At 39.8% G+C, this 23,006-nt stretch overlaps 1 protein-coding gene across 1 annotated transcript; it reads right to left on the bottom strand.

Moving 5' to 3' along the window:
• Positions 1 to 7,770: 7,770 nt before the first annotated feature.
• On the bottom strand, positions 7,771 to 19,755 carry LOC145779241 (UDP-glucose 6-dehydrogenase-like). The gene is made up of 11 exons (XM_082590782.1): positions 19,559 to 19,755; positions 18,984 to 19,085; positions 18,233 to 18,433; positions 16,701 to 16,898; positions 16,289 to 16,409; positions 15,523 to 15,644; positions 14,879 to 14,999; positions 14,244 to 14,349; positions 13,531 to 13,663; positions 11,297 to 11,401; positions 7,771 to 10,286 (listed from the first exon to the last, which is right to left on the bottom strand). The coding sequence occupies exons 1-11, from the start codon at positions 19,715 to 19,717 to the stop codon at positions 10,191 to 10,193; spliced, it is 1,464 nt and encodes a 487-aa protein (XP_082446908.1). The 5' UTR covers positions 19,718 to 19,755; the 3' UTR covers positions 7,771 to 10,190.
• Positions 19,756 to 23,006: the final 3,251 nt, after the last annotated feature.

The raw sequence follows: 23,006 nt of genomic DNA, 5'->3' as shown, positions 1-23,006 counted from the left end.
TGTCCAAAAATAAGTTTTTTGGACAAGTCTATTTTTAAAACTTGTTGTCCAGCAGTTTAATAATTTCCATCTTATCCCAACAAGTATTGTTTGCATTATATCAGTGACGCAGGTAGAAAGAAAATTTTATGGAGAGCCAATAAATCTTTTGGGGGGGACAAATAGTTCAGTTTGTTTTTATTTCTGACCATCACAACGGAAAAAAACAATATATGACAAACATAGCAGAGGTCCAAAAAAGGGTAGAAGCGACAAAACGCGGACGTTATGGCGTGCATGATACCAAAGCAGGACAATCAGTTAAAAATGTGGCACGGTCGCAACACCTTAACAAATTTTTTTTATAAATTTAGAAAAAAAAAATATTCTAATGTTTGAAACAAAGACTTTGTATAGCTACTGAATACAGCCAAAAATTTATAAAATTTTATTAAATAAAAAACACTATGTCATTAAAAGGTTGTAATAGCATTTACAACCTCTTGCCCATCTGTTTACGGAATGCATTAAAACAAGACAAATTCCTTCCAAGTGGAAGAATGCTATCATCATACTTCTTCATAAAAAGGGAGACCAAAAAGACTTGGGAAACTATCGTCCGATTAGTCTTCTTCCAACAATTTACAAACTTTTTACCCGAGTAATCAACAGAATTGCTAAAGATTTGGACTACCACCAACCGAGAGAACAAGCAGGTTTTAGGGAAGGGTTTTCAACCATGGACCACTTGTATACTATCAACCAATTAGTTGAAAAAACAAACGAATATAACATCCCACTCTGCCTTGGACTAATAGATTATAAAAAGCGTTTGACTCTGTTGAAACATCAGCTGTCATTTCAGCATTGGAAAAACAGGGAATTGACCAATCATACACTCAACTTCTCAAAAACATTTACGCGGAAAATACATCTATAATTCGGCTGCACAAAGACTCTGAACCATTTCAGATTCAAAAAGGGGTACGTCAAGGTGACACAATATCTTCAAAACTTTTTACAGCAACCTTAGAAGAAATTTTTAAGCAACTTATAACTGGGAAGAAGAAGGAATCAAAATTGATGGTGAATACATAAACCATTTACGTTTTGCTGATGACATCATCCTTATATCTGAGCAACCTAATCAACTACAAAAAATGCTAAATGAACTCAATACAGAAAGCAAAAAGATTGGCCTTCATATGAACTTTAACAAAACGAAAGTTATGTTTAACAAACTGGCAGACATCGACAGCAATATTTTTTTGGACGGAGCGACTATCGAAAAAGTTGACCACTATATAATTATATCTTGGCCAAAAAATTACAACCAACTCCAATAAAGAAGATGAAATCAAAGAAGAATATCACTTGGATGGCAAGCCTTCAGAAGAGCAAGTTCGATATTTAAGTCAAAACTGCCTCTTTCTCTCAAGAAACAAGTCTACGATCAATGCATCCTTCCAACCGCTACATATGGTGCAGAAACTTGGAACGGAACCTTACAAAGAAATTAACACTTAAACTAAGAACTATGCACAGAGCACATGAACGAATCATGATGGGTTTAACATGGCGAGATAAAAAAGACTGCCGAATGGATCAGAAATCAAACAAAATTACGAGATATATTAAGCACAATCAAGAAACTAAAATGGTCCTGGGCAGGTCATATAGCAAGATATCAGGACAATAGATGGACTAAAAAATTAACAACATGGACACCACGAGAAACCAAAAGAAAGAAAGGAAAACCAAAAGTAAGATGGAGGGACGACATTGACAAACAATGCAATACAACCAATTGGTACCAACTAGCAGGGCCCACAAGAGGGAGGGACAACCGGTACATTGCACCGGGGCCCGGTGAGTTCAAGGGGACCCGACAAAATGTCTAAATTCATCGATAAAAAGATTGATTTCAACGATTTTGCATAAAATATTGTTTTTATATTAGTTCCGTATGTCGAATGGGGCCCCCTTATGGGTAGCCTAGGCTATGCCCTTTTTTAAAATTACAGGATTTTCAATTTTTTGAGTTTAGGGGGGCCCGACAAAATGTTTAAATTTGCGTGCTCAGGTCGATTTTGCATAAAATATTGTTTTTTATATGAATATTATTTTTGTATTTTGAATGGCCCCCTCATGGGTATGCCCTTTTTTAGAACAACAAAATTTTCATTTTTTTGCGTTCAGGGGGCCAATAAAATGTTTAAATTTGCTTGTTAAGGTCAATTTTGCATAAAATGTTTTTTATATTTTGAAGTTGGTATTGCTTCTATGAAGTTGGTATTTCTTAATGTCATGAACAATAGCAATGTATTCATCCTAAGTTTTCTGCCCTAGTCTCTGCAGATTTCAAGGTCAGAAATGGTATTGTATGTTAATGTAAAGCTGTAAGCACACATATGCAATGCAATCCAGCCATGTCAGATATAGTATTGCAATTTTAATCTTCGAAATGGCTGATTTTACCCCCTTGTTGCCATGGTTACAATCACTCAATCAGGTGTTGCCAGAGTTAGGAAGGGTTAGAGTTAGGAAAGGTTAGGGTTTTGATCTTTGCCCAGGACTAAAAAAATTTCCAAAATACAAGTTTTTGTTTTCAACAACTATAAACTTTTCCTCAAATTAGGGCAGAATTCCATATCTGACAACGCAATTGAGGCTATATTTACACTAAAGTGTTTTAGCATTTTACAGCATTTTATCTTTGTGTACAACTATATGTGTATCTGTGAATTTAAGTTATATTTACAATAGTGCATTGTTTGTGAAATAATGGAGTGGTAATACTTTAACCTAATTTATCCTTTGTAAGAACGCGCACCGCAAATTTTGCCTGTGATTGTTTGTTTGTTTTGTTTGTTTATCTTTATCCTGCATTGCGGGAAAGCGGACTTGAGCGCTATGCATCGGTGTACGCCTTCCGACATACACCTGACCCACGCTGCAGCCGATGGCAATGTCTGTTTACGGTTGTCTACTCTACTTATGACTTAAATTTGGTACTACCCTTTACTCGAAATCGATCACTGGGTAGAGGCAATTATCGTAAAGTTTCTTGCCTAGAGAAACAACAGCAAGTGCGGGTGGCTGGATTGGTGAGATATCACGCGACATGTCGCGCTGGGGGGCCCGGCAGCAACATCTGCACCGGGGCCCTGCAGGGCTCTTGGAGGCCCTGCCAACTAGCACATAATCATGTAAATTGGCATGAAAAGAGGAAGGCTTACGCTCTGCAGTGGGCTCTCACAGGCTGAAAATGATGATGAATAGCATTTAAAACCAACTTTTGGGAGTGACAAGATTAAATCTGGGAGTAGAAGTGATCGCTCGCCCGAGCCGCTATGGCTACATCCCTGCACTGTATCATTTTTTACACAACTGCCAACAACAAAGACCGATAAAAAAGCCTATGACAAACTTCTATCCAGCTCTTTGTTGTCTTAACAAGACGTTATAGGCTGTCTCAACAAAGGTTTGTTTTACGGCATGCTTGGGTCACTAACAAACTTTACATTTTGCGTAATCGTTCAAAAAGGCAAAACTCGTGTTTCTCGGCATCGAATGTAACAAGAATTCTTCTTCGTCCTATGAGCTGTTCTTCTGGACTATATGTTTGGGCATGATGTCATCAGCCACTCGACAGTCTCGTCATCCAGGGCCTTCAGTCCAGGCGCTCCATGTGGTGGTTGATGGATTGGGCAGTCATGGACGACATGATCTACTGTCTGGTCTGTGGCGCCACACTCGCATCCCGGTGAGGGAGCCAGGCCCCATTTGCACATGTCTGAACGAAAGCGACCGACGCCGGTTCGTAGGCGGTTAAGCCGGACCCACGCAAGTCTTGCGAGGGACATTCCCGGAGGATGGGGATCGACGTCGGGTAGGAAATCACGGAGTCGGGAAGTGTTGTTTTGTCACTCCATGTTCCATGTGTAGTTCGTCCAGTGTGCCGCACTTATTCCAAGATCTTCAACGTTGTTCAGAAGCTGTCGTGCGGCGGGCACAAATGGGCGTCTTGATTTCAGTCGCTGCTGTCCTCCAGGTAGGCGCTGGAATGTACTGTGGAGGAGGTGGTCGGGGTCCAGTGCGCGACGAGCAAGGGAAATCATGGCTCCTTTACGGCGAAGCTCAGCAGGTTGGATGCCTGCAAGGATGGGAAGGCAATCCGTTGGAGTGGGACGCAGGCATCCAGTCACAGTGCGTAGTGCGTCATTGATGGCGGTGTCAATGTGGCGGGTGTGAGAGCTGCGGCACCACACTGGTGCGCAGTACTCAGCGGTAGAATGGACAAGGGCCAAGGTAGCTGTGCGAAGGGTTTTCGCATCAGCTCCCCAGCCGGAACCCGCCAGCCGCCTCAAAAGTGCAACGCGCGCAGATAGTTTTTTGCGCAGTGACTCCAGGTGTCGTCGGTACGTGAGTGACCTGTCCAGGGTTACGCCGAGGTAGGTGAGTTCGGCGCAGTAGGGTAGGTGTTCGTCATCGGTGGTAATGTTGATCTCACGTTTTGCTTCCTTGTTGTTTAGGTGGAAGGCCGCCGACACTGTCTTTGCCTTGCTGAGCTGTAGCTTCCATTTCTGGAGATATGTTGATATAGTTGACATGTCCTGGCTTAGGTTCCTCTCCATTGACTGCCAATCTCCGGCTGGATGCAGGAGAGCCAGATCGTCTGCATAAGCATACTTCCTGGAGATGGTGTCAGGCAGGTCATAGATGTAAGTGTTAAAGAGGAGGGGAGCCAGGACAGAGCCCTGTGGGACGCCGTTCCTGAGTCGACGTAGTCTACTTCGTCGGCCGCTACCGGTGGAAAGGGTAAAGCTGCGGTTTTGCACAAGTTCCATAATCATATGGACCATGTGCCTGTCAGGAAGGAGACGGAGTAGTTTGCAGGTAAGGCCGCTGTGCCATACAGTGTCGTAGGCAGCCGTGAGATCGACAAACACGGCGCCAGCCTTCTTTTTTGCCGAGAAGCTGTCCTCGATGTCTTGGGTCATCAGAGTGACCTGGTCTACAGTTGATCTTCCGTGGCGAAAGCCGGCTTGTTCCCGAGGGAGCTGAGGGTCTATTATCGGTTCGACACGGGCGTAGATAAGTCTTTTGAGTATCTTGAAGGGGATACAGAGCAGAGAGATGGGGCGATAGCTCTTCGGATCCCCTGGGGGCTTCTTCGGCTTTGGGACTGCAACCACTAGAGCTCTTCTCCAGATTCTTGGGATGCGCAGGTGACGCAAGCAGGAAAGGAATTCTTTTAACCAGGACCTCATAGAGGGGGCAGCTTGGAGTATTAGTTCCGAGCATAGGTGGTCAAGGCCCGGGGATTTGCCTGGCTTTAGGTGCTGGAGGGCGGAGGCAAATTCTTCTGGGGTAAACTCACCAGAGATGTTGCCCTCGACAGGTGTTGGGACCTTCCAGAGGTTCGTCATTTCCTTGAGGACGGACTTGTCTGATTCACGGTCTCTCGTTCTGTAACAAGAATTGATAGCGATAGACACGTGTTTCGCTCATGAGGTTGGGCTCATCAGTGTCGCACCACTAATTCATACCACGTAGTTCTCAACCGCTGCTTTTGTCAGTTAGGCGAAATACGTGTCTATGGCTGTCAACACTTGCTACACTCGACTACCAAGAAACACATGTTTTAGGAAAAGTCTTGATGGCTACTGTGAAGGCCACACCGGTATGGTTAACGATACGCAACGCTCGCTGTTCTACAGGAAGTAGTCAGGTAGTGCTGACGCCAGGAAGATCGCTTCTTCTCAACAAGGCAAAACGTGTTGCAAAGATCATTAATAGAAGGGAAGATAAATCTTAAAAAAAGAAACAAAGGCAGGCCAAGTATGATTAGGACAACAAACATCTGTAAATGGACAAAACTAAATTATAAAGGTGCAGTACGAACAGCTCATGATCGAGAACAATGGCGCATTGTATCTAACCATCCAACCCTCAATACGAGGAAGGAACATAATGATGATGAGATCGTTTCAACGTCTCACGACGTTGAAACGGTTTGTAATAAGAAATTTAGTTTGGACAATGGCTATTTTAAATCTACAATCTTAATTACGGTCCTACGTCGTATCACAAACAATGTTTTTTTCCAGTTTAAGAACAGTGATTCCCAAACCATGGACCACAGAGCAATTGATTTTGGGCTGCAAAGTCTTTGATTGCTGTTAGCATACAGGGGACTGAGTGCAAAGTTGTTAGTGGGGCGTGGCGATAAGGGGCGAGAAAAATACTCTTCACGCCAGTAGAAAACAGATAAAAACATTTGTGTGCATTTTTCTTTTTACTCATTATTGTGCATCTTCTCTCGTGTTGTCGCTATATGTCAGGGCATCCGTTGATTAGCCACTGCCTGGTGTCGTCGTCGATAGAAACTAGGCCTTCCATACCATGAGGTGGTCTGTATAGCCGGCAATCCTTGATAATGTGGACTGCCGTCTGCATTTCACCACACTCACAAGCAGCACTCTCTGCCAAGCCCCAACGCAACATGTCTGCACCATAGCGTCCAACACCAGTGAGCAAACGGTTACGCCTTGATGAGACAAGTCTAGAGAGACCATGGCTCAGCTGGTTCTCGGGCGGGGATCTGAATACTTGGTGAAGTGGGGATGTGCTGCTTGACCATTGTTCACACCACGCCGCGTGGCACCACTGTTTGCTAGGGCTTCCACCAGAGGCTGCCAGAAGGTCTTGTGCAGCGCGTACAAATGGCTTTCTTGATATTAGCCGCTGCTTTGGTGGATATCTCAGCGTGGTTGCGTGTAGCAGATGGCCGGGGTTTAGGGCTTTACGGCTCAGGAAAAGAACAGCACGTTGGCGCCGTAGTGCAGCTGGCTCAATGTTTGCAAGGACAGGCAAGCAGCAGTCAGTTGGACGGAGGCAACCTGTGACAGTTCGCAGGCAGTTGTTGATTGGCACATCGACAGGGTCAGTATGGGCGCTTCTGCACCAAGTAGCAGCACAGTATTCAGCAGGGGCGTAGACTAGGGACTGAGGGGTTAGCACCCCACCTTGTACCAGCAAGACGTTTCAAGAGAGCAGAGCAAGCTGTCACTTTTCCGCGAAGGTGTTTGCGGTATGTAAGAGACCGATCAAGTCGAACCCCAAGGTAGCATACATGTTATTGTGCATTTTTATTCAAACACACCCTTACCGAAGTCATTTACATTTAAGTAGGCCTAAGTGGATTAGCGACAAGAGGTTGTTTAAATATGATTTGACGCATTTTTTCTACTTTTCTTCTTTTTAATCTCGGCCAAATAATATTACACAAAACAAAGGTTTTTATACCCCACCCTTTATGCGATGATATTATCTGATGTTTGAAAAGCATGAAAATTACACATGACAAACTTGCAGGTGGTGAAAGCTTCAGGTATGTGATTGGTCGTAGCCATCTTTACACTCCATTCCCGACTTTGTAGCTACAGTTTGATTGATTTGATCTTTATCCTCGGACTGGGAAAGCTTCTTTGAGAGCTTAATTCTGGCAGTTTCACATACTTGTAGAGGCTTTGAACCACTGTTGTTGTTTCGTATAACGTTATCAAGCAAATATCCTACCTGTGATTCTGAAACTTTTGTATGGATTTCCCAAAATACCGCTTTTTTGCATACAAATAAAGTACGTAGACGATGCGAAATATTTTTCCTCGTTGCTGAAAACAGTCTGAGTTAACTTCCCGGGTCATGAAAATTCGTGAAAAAAGACAGCCAAGTGAACCTCTACAAGACTAGCTTTCAGTTCAGACGACAATACGTATTCTGGACTACTGTGTATTGTTTGACTATGCGTTGATAATACGATGTGTGCAGCAACGTAAACAAGACAGAAATGAAAACGAGGCCACAAAGCAGCATATTGACTATTCTACGCCTAAATAACTTACACAGAAAAGAAAGTAAATTAGCATAACATTAAAACCAAGCTTGGCGCTTCATTGCCTCCAACCCTAGACGAGAGGAAAGAACTTAATGATGATCTCATTCCATTCCTATTCATTCATAGGTCTTTGCAGTGAAGTACAACGTGGTTAAGAGCATGCGAGTGACAAAGACACAAAATATTCGTATGCATAAAGCTTAAAAATACAGATATAAAACCACGCCACTAAATCCTAGGCAGGCATCAGGTCAAAGAGGTAGACTGAAGCGTTGTTGCCGGTTAAAATGATGACCACCGCACAAACTATGGGCACTCGGCGGTATCCGACAATCTGCAATCAGTTCAGTTTGTTTCATTTCTGCATAGCAGAGGTCTACAAAAATACAGAAGCGGCAAAACACGAACGTTATATCGTGTTGACAGTGATACCCAAAGTATCTAAATGATAATAACTGAGTCAATTTCTTTAAGCCTTGAGCCAATTGTTTTGAAGAATTGGTTTGCGTGCTGGGCCACCAGTACGTCACATGAACAGCACTGGCGTCAGATAAAAACGGGAAAAGTTCTTCTAAACCTAAAATACACGCACGACAAGGGTCAAATATACCTATTGCTGGGTTTTAGGAAGTTGTGAGTTCAATATAAAAATTGTTTAAGTAACACATACGAAAATATTTTGTGAAACACCATATGCACGAATTCAATACCCACTGCACGCTGTAAATCAGGAGTCGTTCATCAGCGGGCTCGCACCACTGAGGGGTGTTAGACCTGTTCCTAGGGGTGTGTACTGTGTAAATGCTGAATCAAGAGTTATTTACAAAATGCTGAGTAGTTCACCAGGCTTTTAACCTATATTCTGAGTTGTAGATATTTAAATGTTCTTTTTTTAGTCATTCCAGAAAACTCGCGGGTGATTTCAAAAAGGTGCCAACATGGAAGAGGTTATCGACCGCTGCTGTAGGTGGTTATTACCAATTGGAGTCTGTTGCAATTCTCAACGAGCTCCGGAGTGTCGCGTTATCGTCGACACAAAAAGACATGCAAAAATAAAATGGAATTGTGATTGTGAAAACTAATAAAGCAACAAAGATATTGCGTACATAAACCTTTTATGAAGTATATCATCTACTAACGTTACGAGCGCCTTATGGCACACTGGTAAATTGCACACATCATATATAAAAAACACATCATTTAAAGCGCTTCTCGGCGGTACAGTGTAGCAAGAACTGAGAGTGACAGACACGTGTTATGCCCATTAGGCAAAGCCTCATCAGTATCGCACCATTAATTCATGTCACAGGGTTCTCAACTGCTACGCTTTTAAAATATACTGCATAACAAGTAAACGAACTAGTTTGATTGTGTATGCGTAATTTTCTAATGTGTACATTGTACAAACAATACAAATTGACCACAAATACTTTTTATATCGTGCCTCGCCTACAAGTAAACATAGAAATGCCAAAAACGTCTAGCCGTCGATATAAAATAAGCTACAATCAGCTGATTGATGAAAGGACTATTTACTTCAGAATGACAAAGTTTGTGGTGACTAGTTCCCAGACAGCTTAATCTTGGCAAATTTACACCCTGTGTCGACAATATGCGTTGTTGTCGGCAGTCCCCTCTAAACGGAGAGTTGGAGACGCCGAGCTTTGAACCAAGGTTGTTTGATCTCACAAAACTTCCATGATCGGGCGAATAGGGTCGGCCCATGTGTAACAGGCCAACGGATCCAAACTCTTCTGGGCCTATCTCCTTGCAGCCGAAGCTGAGAATACAAATCTACGCTTTCTCGATAACTTTTGTGCCTACGGAGTGCTAGATAATTGCGTACGACTCTAGGAAATCTAAATTGTTTAATTAAGCAAAAGATCGATCACTTGTGAATTAAAACAAATTGCTGTAAAAAGATTTCGGATAATTTCTTCTAAATTGAATTGCACGAGAATTACAAAGTTTCTATAATTCTTAAATATTTACAAACTGTTGTGTACACTGTAGTGTATACTGTACAGAATATCAAGCTTATCAAAATCTTCCTAGAAATTACAAAGCTTTACAGCACGTAAGCGTCACACTACGGTAGGGACAGAAACACTAACAGTGAAAAAAATCCAATCAATCTTGCAAAAGCTACGTCAATTGGTTTGCAAGAGCAATCAAATTTGACTACGTCACCGACCAAACAGCAAAGTCCGTCGTTTTTGCATTGATTCAAGGTCGGCAGTCGTTGAATCAATGTAAAAATACTATCCGACAACTGCGTATGATTAAAACTAAGCGTTCTAATTTAAGTTTATGGTAGAACTCTCGAAGTTGGTGAGAGGATGTTATGAGAGGAACCAATGTGGAATTGATCAGCTTGGCCAACCCGCTTCCCGATCATCTCCACCTGTTTGGTTCAACACAGAGCTTCAATTTAACACTTTTCTATGAGCAGCTTGTAAAAATATCACATGAAGACGACAAAGCACATCTTAGGAGCAAAAAATCTTTTCACAGCAACTTCTAAGCAAGCTTGACCTCGGCAGTATAATTGGAAGTATATGACAGTCACCACACTGCTGCATAACCGTGTAACTAAATCCCGCCAAAATCACTATTAGTAAATCCCGCCAAAATCACTATTGAGAAATCCCGCCAAAATCCCTGTTATAAAATCCCCCCAAAATCACTATTAGTAAATCCGGCCAAAATCATTATTACTAAATCCCGCTAAAATTACTGTTAGCAAATCCCGCCAAAATGACTGTTAGTAAATTCCGCCAAAATCACTATGGGCAAACACTCTCTTCTGCAGATTGACGGGGAAATAAATCCCGCCAAAATCACTATGGGCAAACACTCTCTTCTGCAGATTGACGGGGAAATAAATCCCGCCAAAATCACAAATAGTGGTTTTGGCGGGATTTAATACACCGTCAATCTGCAGAAAAGAGAAGTTGACAAAAATCATCATGTCTATCCACTTTTTTATATAGGCTACAGTAATCTTACAGTAACATACACGGGCATTTTATGTAATTTTACAGTAATATTACATACACAGTAATTTTATATACGCGCAATTTTATATAAAGTACACTTCAAAGTTAACGTTCTGACTTTGCAAATCAAACAAGTGTGACATTTATGAAATTCTAAATATAGCGCTTTAAACAACCACATTAACTAAATCCAACCTTCAGTTACTAAGAAAAGAGGATGGATGGTCATTTTATTTTTGTTTGGATGCGAAACGTACATAAAACAAAAACGTACAGTGTGCATCCAATGAGAAAGTGCGAAAGACCGTAGCCCTGAAGGCGTAGGAGGTCGTTGAGTCTGCACTCTCTCATTCAAATAGTCATACAAAAGAAAGTATTGCGTTTTTAAATACTGTAGCAAAGAAATCACCGTCACCTGAAAACCAATCTTGATCAGTCGATCGTGAGGCAAAATTCCTCTTCCGTCGAAAATAAACGCGGGCTTCAACATTTTCTCGAAGATCCTCTCGTAATCCAAAGACTAAAACGAACCAAATTATTGTGTTGCATCCAGGCTTACGCCTGGCGGTTGAAATGTCAGATTGTGTGGACATGAAGGCAAAGAAAGCAATCTTCAAGTCCATCAAACAATTCAATGTCAGGAAAAAAAATTTCAAACTTTTACATCGTTTTAATGTGAAAATTGAACCTATGATAGCTGAGATAAAAAAAATCAACAATTAACGTAAAAAGTCATCATTAGAGAAAAATCACTGGACTCAGGTGACTTGGAATTAACGTAAAAAGTCATCATTAGAGAAAAATCACTGGACTCAGGTGACTTGGAAAACTTTAACATCAGCGGTGAAACAGAGAAGGGAATACCCAGCCAATAAATCGATCTTTTTACATTAATTTTAGGTCAGCAGACGTTGCATCAATGCATCAATATACAAAAGGACCGATCTTTCTGATCTTTAAAATTCAAAGAAAATGAAGGGGTGTACCAGCAAACATCTATAGGATTGGCCCATGATACAAGGCCCATCATCTCAACCAACGCTTCAAGACAACTTTCTACTTTCACTTTACTACGCTGAAGAGATCGGAAGATCGAAACACTGGCCTTTGTCCGTAGTTACTTTTCGTAATGTCTTTTTAGACATTCTTTTTGAGTCAATAATACTTTTAAAGAAATAAAAAAGAGTCAAAAGGCATGTAAATTTCACTCTGTGTGGAGCTACATGTACTTGAGAGGTTAACTGTTATTTTTTTATTCACTTGTTGATTCATTCATATCAGTTTGTATCCTCTGGGGATCCTTCTCTTGTATCATGGGCCAATCCTATAGATGTTTGCTGGTACAACCCCTTCATTTTCTTTGAATTTTAATACTTATATGTGCCGCTAGAATCTAATTTCTTGTATTTTAGATCCATCTCAGATGATTGTTTTGTCCTAGCTCAGTTGCAAATTCTTGTCTTTTTTTCTAGTTTTTATTTTTAACAAATTCCTGCCATTTCTTAGCACAAATTCTCTTAAAAAAATCACACCTTTTAATAGGCTGTAAAACTACGTTTCGCTGAGGTCCAAAGTTAAAACTTAAATCCAGTCTCACTGTCTCACAACAATCACTCAAGTTTCATCATCTCAACCAACGCTTCAAGACAACTTTCTACTTTCACTTTACTACGCTGAAGAGATCGGAAGATCGAAACACTGGCCTTTGTCCGTAGTTACTTTTCGTAATGTCTTTTTAGACATTCTTTTTGAGTCAATAATACTTTTAAAGAAATAAAAAAGAGTCAAAAGGCATGTAAATTTCACTCTGTGTGGAGCTACATGTACTTGAGAGGTTAACTGTTATTTTTTTATTCACTTGTTGATTCATTCATATCAGTTTGTATCCTCTGGGGATCCTTCTCTTGTATCATGGGCCAATCCTATAGATGTTTGCTGGTACAACCCCTTCATTTTCTTTGAATTTTAATACTTATATGTGCCGCTAGAATCTAATTTCTTGTATTTTAGATCCATCTCAGATGATTGTTTTGTCCTAGCTCAGTTGCAAATTCTTGTCTTTTTTTCTAGTTTTTATTTTTAACAAATTCCTGCCATTTCTTAGCACAAATTCTCTTAAAAAAATCACACCTTTTAATAGGCTGTAAAACTACGTTTCGCTGAGGTCCAAAGTTAAAACTTAAATCCAGTCTCACTGTCTCACAACAATCACTCAAGTTTCATCATCTCAACCAACGCTTCAAGACAACTTTCTACTTTCACTTTACTACGCTGAAGAGATCGGAAGATCGAAACACTGGCCTTTGTCCGTAGTTACTTTTCGTAATGTCTTTTTAGACATTCTTTTTGAGTCAATAATACTTTTAAAGAAATAAAAAAGAGTCAAAAGGCATGTAAATTTCACTCTGTGTGGAGCTACATGTACTTGAGAGGTTAACTGTTATTTTTTTACTCACTTGTTTCTGATCTTTGATTACATTTACAAAAGATCTGGCTTTTAGACTGTAAAAATGTTTTAAATGCGGAGACGCAAGTGATAAGCCACCGACTGATTTAAGGGGTAGAGTTATCGGAAAACACAAGGCGAGCTTTAAACTTAAACAGAAATCCCTGCAACTATCACCTGCAAAAAGTGAAGAAAGTAATTACCATGAAAAGATCCCACTCTGTACACACAGCAATAGCGTGAGAGCCGACGCACGCGTCATAGACATCAGTGGCGACTTTAACATGCTCTTCCACCGTTTCCGGCCGGCTGCACATGGTCGGGTGCTCAAGGTCTCTGAAACGCACATACGGCATCCTAGTCAGCAAAGTCAGTCGTCTCTGACATTGATACAATGTATCAAGACGTTAAACAAATTGTGAAAAATGAATTCGATTGTAAAAATCATTCGCAGGCCATAGTGTCAGAACATGCAATTATGACCAGAGGTTAGTTGAAAAAGTAGTACTCCGTATAGTTAGCGTTGCGATAGTTCTTGGGAAATAATACACGCAATTGACATAACTAAAATAAATATACCGTATATTTTTTCTATATTGGTAAAAAATACAGTTAAATAGATTTTAGGTTCAATTTAACAGTTATTGCAATCGTGTGGTTTGGTCTAAAGCTGTTTGTGACACACTTGTAAGACAGTAAAGCTAAAAAAATAATGCTGGGAAGTAGCGAATTCAGTCTAATGAAGGAAATACAAAGCAACTAATCACGCTATAATATGATACCACATGGAGTCACAGTAACAATACTAAACGAATTAAACAACATAAGAGCAACACTCCAGGTGTGAGTTTGATGAAAGCTTAAGATTATTTGAACAATTTCTTTTCCATATTCAATAGATACTATTCGATCGCACCGATAAACTTGCTGCTTTGGGACTTTTGGATCATAGATGACCAAATTGGCTCCTTCGTCCAGGAGGTACTTTGAAATGTAGATGGCAGAAGATTCTCTTGTGTCACCTTAACATATATTTATCGTTTTGCGACATCTAAAGTAAATTAATAATATTGCAAGAATATCCTTACGCTTTCATGAGAAAAAGACTAAGTAGCATTCACCAGCTGAAGTCATCAGCATATCTGAACCATATCTCTACCCTACCCAGACAACCAGATTATCAAAAGTTAAGATTTTGCATTGTTAAATACATGGCGCATCTTTCACGCAATGCAGTGGTTTCGAACGCTACTCAGCAAGTTTTAACGGCCATCAACAACTCCAAAGGTTGCCAGACGTTGAAACGAATAAAAAAGAAGCAACTTTTGCCGGCTCCGGCTGAGATGTAATCGTGCTGAGATGTAATCGTGTTTTCTGAAAGTTATACCAGATTTTCTAGTAACAAGACCGAAAAACTTTTATTTTTGAAAACAAAACCATTTCAAAATGTATTTCCTGGCATCTTTCAACCCTCACGTATCTACTTTCGTTCAAACAAAGATATAGCTGAACTTGAACGAGCCCAACTTGTCATATCGGCACATTACTAACCTGTGTCCTTTTTAAATGCAAATCCCAGCAACGTGATCTGCTTCCCCGACACAGTGTTAAAGAGCGAACCGATGATGCGGCTTGCAAATCTCCGTCGCTGGTAGTCGTTTATTTCGATCACCTGCGCACGACACAAGACTGCATGATGTGGGCAACTATCACGTCAAAGCAACAAAGTATCCACAAAAGTAAACCCACGATAGTATAATAAATACAGTACAGTGTGATTTGAAAACAATTGCTGACATTTTCAGAATATATCTCAGCTCAAGCTGTTCTTTGCTACCACATCGCTTGATGAGGTCACAATGTCACAACAGTAACCTCACACTCACAGCCAACAAAACCTGTCAGTTTTAAACTGATTATATTTCTACCTCGTCTGCAGACGTTGAATCAATGTAAAAATGACGGATTTTATTGACTGGGCAATATTAGCTGGGTTGTAATGCTAACGCATTTACTGCTAAGCTAATAAAATACAGAAAATTTAGATGAGTTATTTCTTGGAAATGTACTAGGATTAGCAAAAAGGTCCCACAATTTAGAATTAAAATACTGCACAAACTGTTACGATTTCGGTTGAGTAAAGACTTGCCACGTTTATGTGTCTTGTAAATATTTAGATAAATTATTGGTTATACCTGTTGCCAGTAATTAGCCACTTCTGGAAGGTTGAGCGACTCGCATAAGTATACGAGGTTGAGCACGTCTTTTTGAAAACAACTTCCACCAAATCCAACAGAAGCTTTTAAAAACTTATCACCTAAAAATCGGTTTGTCTTAAAACTTCATGACAGTTAAGATGCTGTGTCACACAGAGCCACATAACAACAACATGAAAAAGGTGAAACTTCACCTGCTTATCAGTATCACCAATGTCAGTTTCACCTTGTCTAAACCCAAAACCATTAACCACCATCGGTAGAGGAATTCATAACACTTAAGTGAAGAGTTAGCTTTTTATGGTTAATTGCGTTTTTTTTTGCAAATAAAAGATTTATATTATCATAAGTGGACGAAAAGGCAATCTTCATGACCATCTTATTTTTCAGATATGGCATTAAAGCTAATTCCTGAGTAAGACACAGCTGCATGCTCTCGGTAGGTGTCGAACCGAGGTCTCACCGAGCGTCGGTCAACGGTTTTCACTAGGTACTCAGCCACGCAGCTGACTTCTAAAGTGGCCAACGAATCATAAAATTGACATTCGTATGCTTCCTCAGGTTGTAAATAAACAGATTACATACAGGCACCAAATCTGTGTTAGATCCATTTCCGGGCAGCAAAAACAGTCATTTTTACACTAATTCCACATTTGCAGAGTGCAGACGTTGAATCAACGTAAAAATGACGGATTTTGCTGTCTGGGTCTGTTGTTTCAGTTTTTTATTCAAGTCTGTCAAATACCGATTCTTGTGTCGGTTCCAATAGCGTTTGCCACTTCAGTAACGTCGGCACCAGTGACTTCACATACGGCACTCATGGCATTGATGCTGCTTATACGTTGTGCTAAGAATGCATTGGCAGCCTACAAACAAAAATTTTCACAGGAGTTTGCATAAAAATTGAATGATCTTGCATGATGATAAAATACAGGTATAGCATGAAACTATGAATGGTGCATAATGCATACATGACCATTAAAAACGTATTGTGTGTATCACCAACAGATCTTCAAAGAAGTAGATAAAACAGTACCGGTATTACAACTTTTGGCATGAAGCTCGACTTTAAAACAAACCTAACGTTACGTTATAGGCTATCTCTCTTCTTGAATAGAAATCTTGAAATATTTCATCTTTTATTTTATCGTCCTTACTAGCTTAGACAATTCCGACGACCAGGTGTTTGTTTCGATGATCTTTTCTCGAGGAACCCAATGAGCGTACACAGAGGATAAAGTTTGAATGGCTTCATGTCCTTTCATGGAATCTTCTCCTCCAATGAGAACTCGATCCGGTTTGAGAAGATCTGCCATGGCTGTCCCTTCAGCCAAAAACTCTGGGTTGGATAAAACCTTTAAAACAGCACAGAGCATTCATACATCGGTAGGTCGGTACAGCAAAACACAACCATCCAAAGGTTAAGAAAAGTTGGCACTGAAAATTTCAAATAATTTGTTGTAAATTGAATACAAAATACCTTCCAATAAGTCTGACAGTTAATTCCCAATAAAAACAAAACAAATGCTACGGTACTGATAAATAGAAAGAATAAATGGTCAGTAGTATGATAACTTCACAATCAAGTCATTTCAGAAATCAATGAGCTCTTTTCGTACTCATTAGAGTAGTTAGTTGTTCACTTTACAGCACCTTTTTTTTGTATTTCAGAACATTTTGCAGACAAGCAAAAACCTCATGCAAACCACTGGTTGAAAACCACTGTGCTTAAATGCAAGTTTCCACAGCATCAATAAAAAAATACATGGATATTGCTTTGGTTACCTAGCAAAGCCAACATTACTGTGCTCAGTGTGCTGTGCTGTACCAGTTGCTATTCTGTGCATTACTGTGCTATATCGTAAAAAAAATAGATGACAAAACAGAAAACTAACTTTTTGTTGATGCTAACAAGCATTTGGGTGAGATTATTGCTCTCAATGAACATTGAACAATGTCACATCAACTGGCAAAAAGACTTAATACTAAAATCCAAGGGAAAGATTATGTAAAATAACAGCATTTCAATTTTAAATACATCTCAAGCAATGATAAATTAGTACTTGGTTCCATTTGAATAAGAGTACTGGTGAAGCCGCGTTTATGGCAGCAAAAGCTCTACAAATAAATTTTATTTAGTTGCCAAACATGTTTGTTTTGTGAAGAAAGGGGCGTTCTTCCCGGCTATCAGCACAAGGCTGAGCACTTACTAGTACAGCGAGCAGCTGCGATTCGCCAACCATAACGGTGTAGCTTCCACGCTAGCCATTCAGACCATCCAATCTATCGCTGTCAATTCTTGCTACAAATCGGCTGCCGAGAAACATATTGTTGATTGGATGGTCTGAATGGCTAGCGTGGAAGCTACACCGTTATGGTTGGCGAATCGCAGCTGCTCGCTGTACTAGTGAGTGCTCAGCCTTGTGCTGATAGCCGGGAAGAACGCCCCTTTCTTCACAATGTCCTCTGCCCTGGCGCCTGCTGGTTTTGTTGGCTCTTTCTTTGTTTCCACAAAGATAAGAGTTAAACTGACTGGTAAAGCGGTGGTCGAATAAATTTGTGGCAGAATACGGTGCGATACTGATGAGCCCAGCCTCATGGGCGAAACACGTGTCTATCGCTGTCAATTCTTGCTACAAATCGGCTGCCGAGAAACATGTTTGTTTTATTTACCAATTTTAACACACACCTGATAAGTACAATTTGGTTTTGTATTTGCTTGAAGAATTCTTTTGATGCTTGCAGCAGCCCTCACCGGCACAGTACTTTTTTCAACAACTATTTTGTGTCCTTCCGTTACAGATGCGATATGCCTTGCACAAGATTCAACATACTTCAAATCAGCTGCTCTGCCTTTGCCAAGGCCGTAGGTTTTTGTTGGAGTGTTGACCTGCAAATAATTTTTGTTTCAAACAAAACCTTAAATCAATAGTATTCCACATTTGATTGCTATATATATATACTTATACTTTTCTTTAGTCTACTGTCTCACTACACATTAAATTATAAACGTGAACATATCAACTCTACAATTCGTTGATGAGATAGCAGTACCAATACCAAAAGACAACAGTTGACTAAATAGCAGTTTTGGGATTTACAAGTACCACAGTATTCCCGCATATTAAACGAACGGTTAACAGGCCCCCCACTTATTAAGCCCAATTTCGTCCTGTCGGAATTACTCTCATTCATTTATGTAATAAACGAATCCGCTTTTTAAGACCAAAACCATGCTTAATAAGCTCAACTTTTGATTACATCTGCTTGAATTTGTGTAAAAAGGCATCACAATTTACTATTTTTTGTCTTGCTTTCGAAAACTTCATGTTTTATTACCCTGCTTACTTAGTGCTTACTCAGTGTTTAATTGAACTGTTTTGTCGCAAATCAAAAAACCTACAAAACCCTAGCCACATTAGGCTACTCTTGTCTCTTACCGAAATGAAAATGATGTCAGCACCTACAATAGCACTGTCTATATCAGTAGAGAAGAATAAGTTGAAGCCACGACACTTTTTCACAATCTCTTCCAAACCTGGCTGCAAAATAATTCATTAAGTGCAGTAAAAAAATCTTGCAGTTTAGCATTACTCATGATTCATATTTGCTGTATCTACTGCACATTCACATGGAATAGCCTGATTTTTTTTATATCCTGAGTTTTAATTCCACATAGGTATGTAACAAGTCAAAGACTAAAGATTGGAATACAATGGGTGGAGATGCAAGAAGGCATTTTTGTTTCATCTACGCATTTCACAAATTATGCAATTGCATAACTTACCAAGATATAGCTATATATATACCTATTGAATTGAAAAATCTTTATACATCAATTGCACACAATTTCAGAAAAGTGAAAAACTTTAATTTGCTTTCATAAAAATAGCATTTATTTTATATAGTACCACATCTATAACATAAACGTTGATAATCCAAGACATTGCAATACATGGATATCAAAAAATCACAATAATCAATTAATTTTTTCATAAGTGCATTTAGATCATACCTCATAGATTGGCAATTTTTCAGAATTCCAAGCAGCTATCCTATCTTTGTTGATGTCGACAACAGTAACCACAATGTCAGGACACTTGAAAGCTATCATTGAACAAGTGGGCCCTCCAACATATCCAGCACCAATGCAACAAATTTTTTTAACAGGCATTTTGAAACAAATATATATATATTCAAAATTTGCCTACCAGTAACTATCTTAATCAAACTAGAATTATTTTTTTAACTTAACTCTGGTAAAAAATTGTATGCAAATTATTCATAGTTATTAAGGTTTGACTCAGTGCTGTAGTGAAGTACTGGGATTTGACAAAAACTTGGAAAATATCACAGGGGTTTACAAGCCTTAAAGCAGCCGGCGGCCATGGCCGCTAAGTAGTGCTTGAATGTCCGCCAGTGCTACGTCCTCAGTTGGCCAATTTGGCCGTCAGTTTCTTTTAACTAATTACCGTATTTAATTTTGCAATAGAATGATCGTGGATTAACTGTCGAAAATATCTAGTATCAAAGAGTGACGCAGAATTAGGTCAGCGTGTCATAATCACCACTGTTGTATTGTGCGCAAACATTTGCTATTGTATGGAAAATATCCAGCTGTGATCACCAGCTATAAGTCTTGTTTGTAATTCCCGATGTTTATTTTAGCAAAATGTTAATCCGAAGTGCTAATTTACATGGGCTGGCAATATTGTCGTGTTTATTTAGATTCAATGTTGTCGGACATTGAATCGTTGTGTAAAGGGAGAACTACCCAGACAACAAAATTCGTCATTTTTACCCTGATTTAACGACTGCAAACGTAGAAGTAATATAAAAATGACGGATTTTGTTGTCTGGATAGGTTAGTTGACATCCGAGGGGAAAACACATGTCTTTAGAGTTGAGAAATGCTTCCGCTGTGGGTTAGTGACTTCACACCCTAAATGGTGACATCATAACGGTATAAACGGTCAGGTTTTATGAAAAGCGGTATGCAGTTGAAACAGTTTACTGAGCAGCGAGCAGTTGAAACAATTTAGTGTCGTAAGATGGTCCCGCAATACCGGATTACAATCCCGATAAAGCAGTTATTATGTGGTACAACGATTCTATAGCAGGACGTCGCCCAGACTTCAACAACACTAAGTGATCCTTTTGGCATTGTTGCAAGTTTAATTCTATTTACTTGTGCTATCGTTATTTGTATTTTGGCCTCCAAGCACGCAGATTTGGCCGCCGAGAAGGAGCTCTCGGTAGACCACGATGGCTGCCGGGAAAAAACACGAGTTTTAAGGCCTGGGTTTAAGTCGCTGATCGCAGTTTCCGCAAACATTTTAAAAGGGTTAGGGTATCAGAGTATCGGTATTCGCAAACAAACAAACTAAAAAGACTGAGAGAAAAAAATAAAACATCGCTGATCGCAGTTTCCGTTTTTCCGCAGTTTTTGCAACATTCTAAAATTTCCGGTAATGATTCTAAAAGTTTGCCGAAGTCACTGATTGCAGTTTCCGCAAACATTTCAAAAGGGTTAGGGTTTAGGGCCTGGGTTTTTTTTCGCTGAGACTTTTTGGTCATTTGTCCGAAATGACTTGAAAAAATTTGGTCAATTTTATTTATTTTGGTCATTTTTAGTCATTTTTGGTCATCTATAGTCAATTGTATATATATATGTTTTCGGACATTTTGACCGAATTGACTATATTTTTTTCGGACATTTTGCTAAAAAATTGGTCAATGACCGATAAATGACTGAAAAAAACCCAGGTTTAGGGTGTTTCCGCAAACAAACAAATTGAAAAAATCGAGAGAAAAAAATAGAACAAAGCCGAAGTCGCTGATTGCAGTTTCCGTTTTTCCGCAAGCATTTTAAAATTTCTGGTAATGATCCTAAGAGTTTGCCGAAGTCACTGATTGCAGTTTCCGCAAACATTTTAAAAGGGTTAGGAAGTGGGGTGCATGGGGAAGTGGGTGCATGGGAGATGTGCAAAGATAAAGAGAGTGACATGCAGATCAGGAGATGGTTTTGAATGTGAAAGATGCAGGAAGATTGAGGAAGGAATGGTTGGTCCTGTTGAAAAGCTGAATGACGAAGTTGAATCCGTGAATGCCTTTTGCTTTCTAGGAGATAGATTGAATGCAAGTGGTGGTTGTGAAACGGCAGTGACTGCAAGAGGAAGGTTTGGTTGGGTGAAATTCAGAGAGTGTCGAGAGTTGTTATGTGGTAGAAGATTTCCGTTGAAAATGAGGGGAAGAATTTATACTAGTTGTGTGAGATCTGCAATGCTGTACAGAAGTGAGACATGGTGCTTACGGGAAAACGAATTGGCAATTTCAAAAAAAACCGAGAGAGCGATGGTGAGAGCAATGTGTGATGTGAAGCTGATGGACAAAAGGAATACTGAAGAACTTATGAACTTGCTTGGGTTGAATGAAAATGTTGATAAGTTGGCGAAAGCGAATGGAGTGAGGTGGTATGGGCATGTTTTGAGAAAGGATGAAGATGATGTTTTGAGAAGAGCGCTGGAGTTGCGAGTAGAGGGTCGTAGAAAACAAGGAAGACCCAAGAAAACGTGGAAAAGGCAAATTGAGGAAGAAAGTAGCAAGGTGGGCTTAGCAAGAGAGGACGCGTTAGACAGATCGATGTGGAGGCAGGGTGTGAAGGCGATTGCAGCATTTGGAGGTGAATCCGGCCACCCTCAGTAACGGGGACATCACCGGATTAAAACTGGACTACTACTACTAGGGTGATCGGAGTTTCCGCAAACATTTTAAAATTTCTGGTAATGATGCTAAAAGTTTTTGTTTGTTTGCGGAAAATTTTTAAATGTTTGCGTAAGCTGCAATCAGCAACTTCGGCATTTTTTACTTGATCTTTTCAAGGTACGAACTGACGGTACGAATTGTTCATGGTACGAATTACCGGCAGGTTGCATCCCAACTCAGTGGCTATAGATAATTACCCATCAAACGGGGTGACTTTGTTCACCGGGGTGACTTTGATCAGCACTGTTTTAGCTTTGTAATTACCAATTTGAGTAATTGGACTTCGCTCAAATTCCAAGGATGGGGTCTGAAGTACTTGAGCGAAGTCCAGTTACTCAAATTGGCAATTACAAAGCTAAAACAGTGCTGAACAAAGTCACCCCGGTGAACTAAGTCACCCCGGTTGACGTATACATCACATACGATAAGATATCATAGATAGATATCATACATCCCTTGGCTTTTAAAAACTGTATTTTTCAGATAAAGATAGGCCTATTGCAATGTACCATATGACAGAATAGTTACGGTATCTTTCAGAATTTTTGCTTGGCAAAACTGTTACAAGAACAGCTTTTTTACTTCCGAAATTCCAACAGCATACCTCAAGTCGCATGTCGTCCAAAATTGCCAGATTTATTTATTAAATTATGCAAAGATTATACCATCAAAAAACGATGAATTTTACCCTCAAGCCC

The sequence above is a fragment of the Aplidium turbinatum genome, chromosome 11 (genome assembly GCF_918807975.1).
Source record: "Aplidium turbinatum chromosome 11, kaAplTurb1.1, whole genome shotgun sequence".
Taxonomy (NCBI): Eukaryota; Metazoa; Chordata; class Ascidiacea; order Aplousobranchia; family Polyclinidae; genus Aplidium; species Aplidium turbinatum.
The sequence above is the reverse complement of the archived record's forward strand: the minus strand, read 5'-3'. Positions and strand labels throughout refer to the sequence as shown.

Excerpts from the sequence above, each read along its gene's own strand:
- LOC145779241 (XM_082590782.1), bottom strand. The coding sequence starts at position 19,717 with ATGCCTGTTAAAAAAATTTGTTGCATTGGTGCTGGATATGTTGGAGGG. Across the intron at positions 14,350-14,878 it reads TGCATTTAAAAAGGACACAG|GTGACACAAGAGAATCTTCT; the intron begins GTTAGTAATGTG and ends ATATATGTTAAG. Across the intron at positions 10,287-11,296 it reads TGATCAAGATTGGTTTTCAG|GTGGAGATGATCGGGAAGCG; the intron begins GTGACGGTGATT and ends TGAACCAAACAG.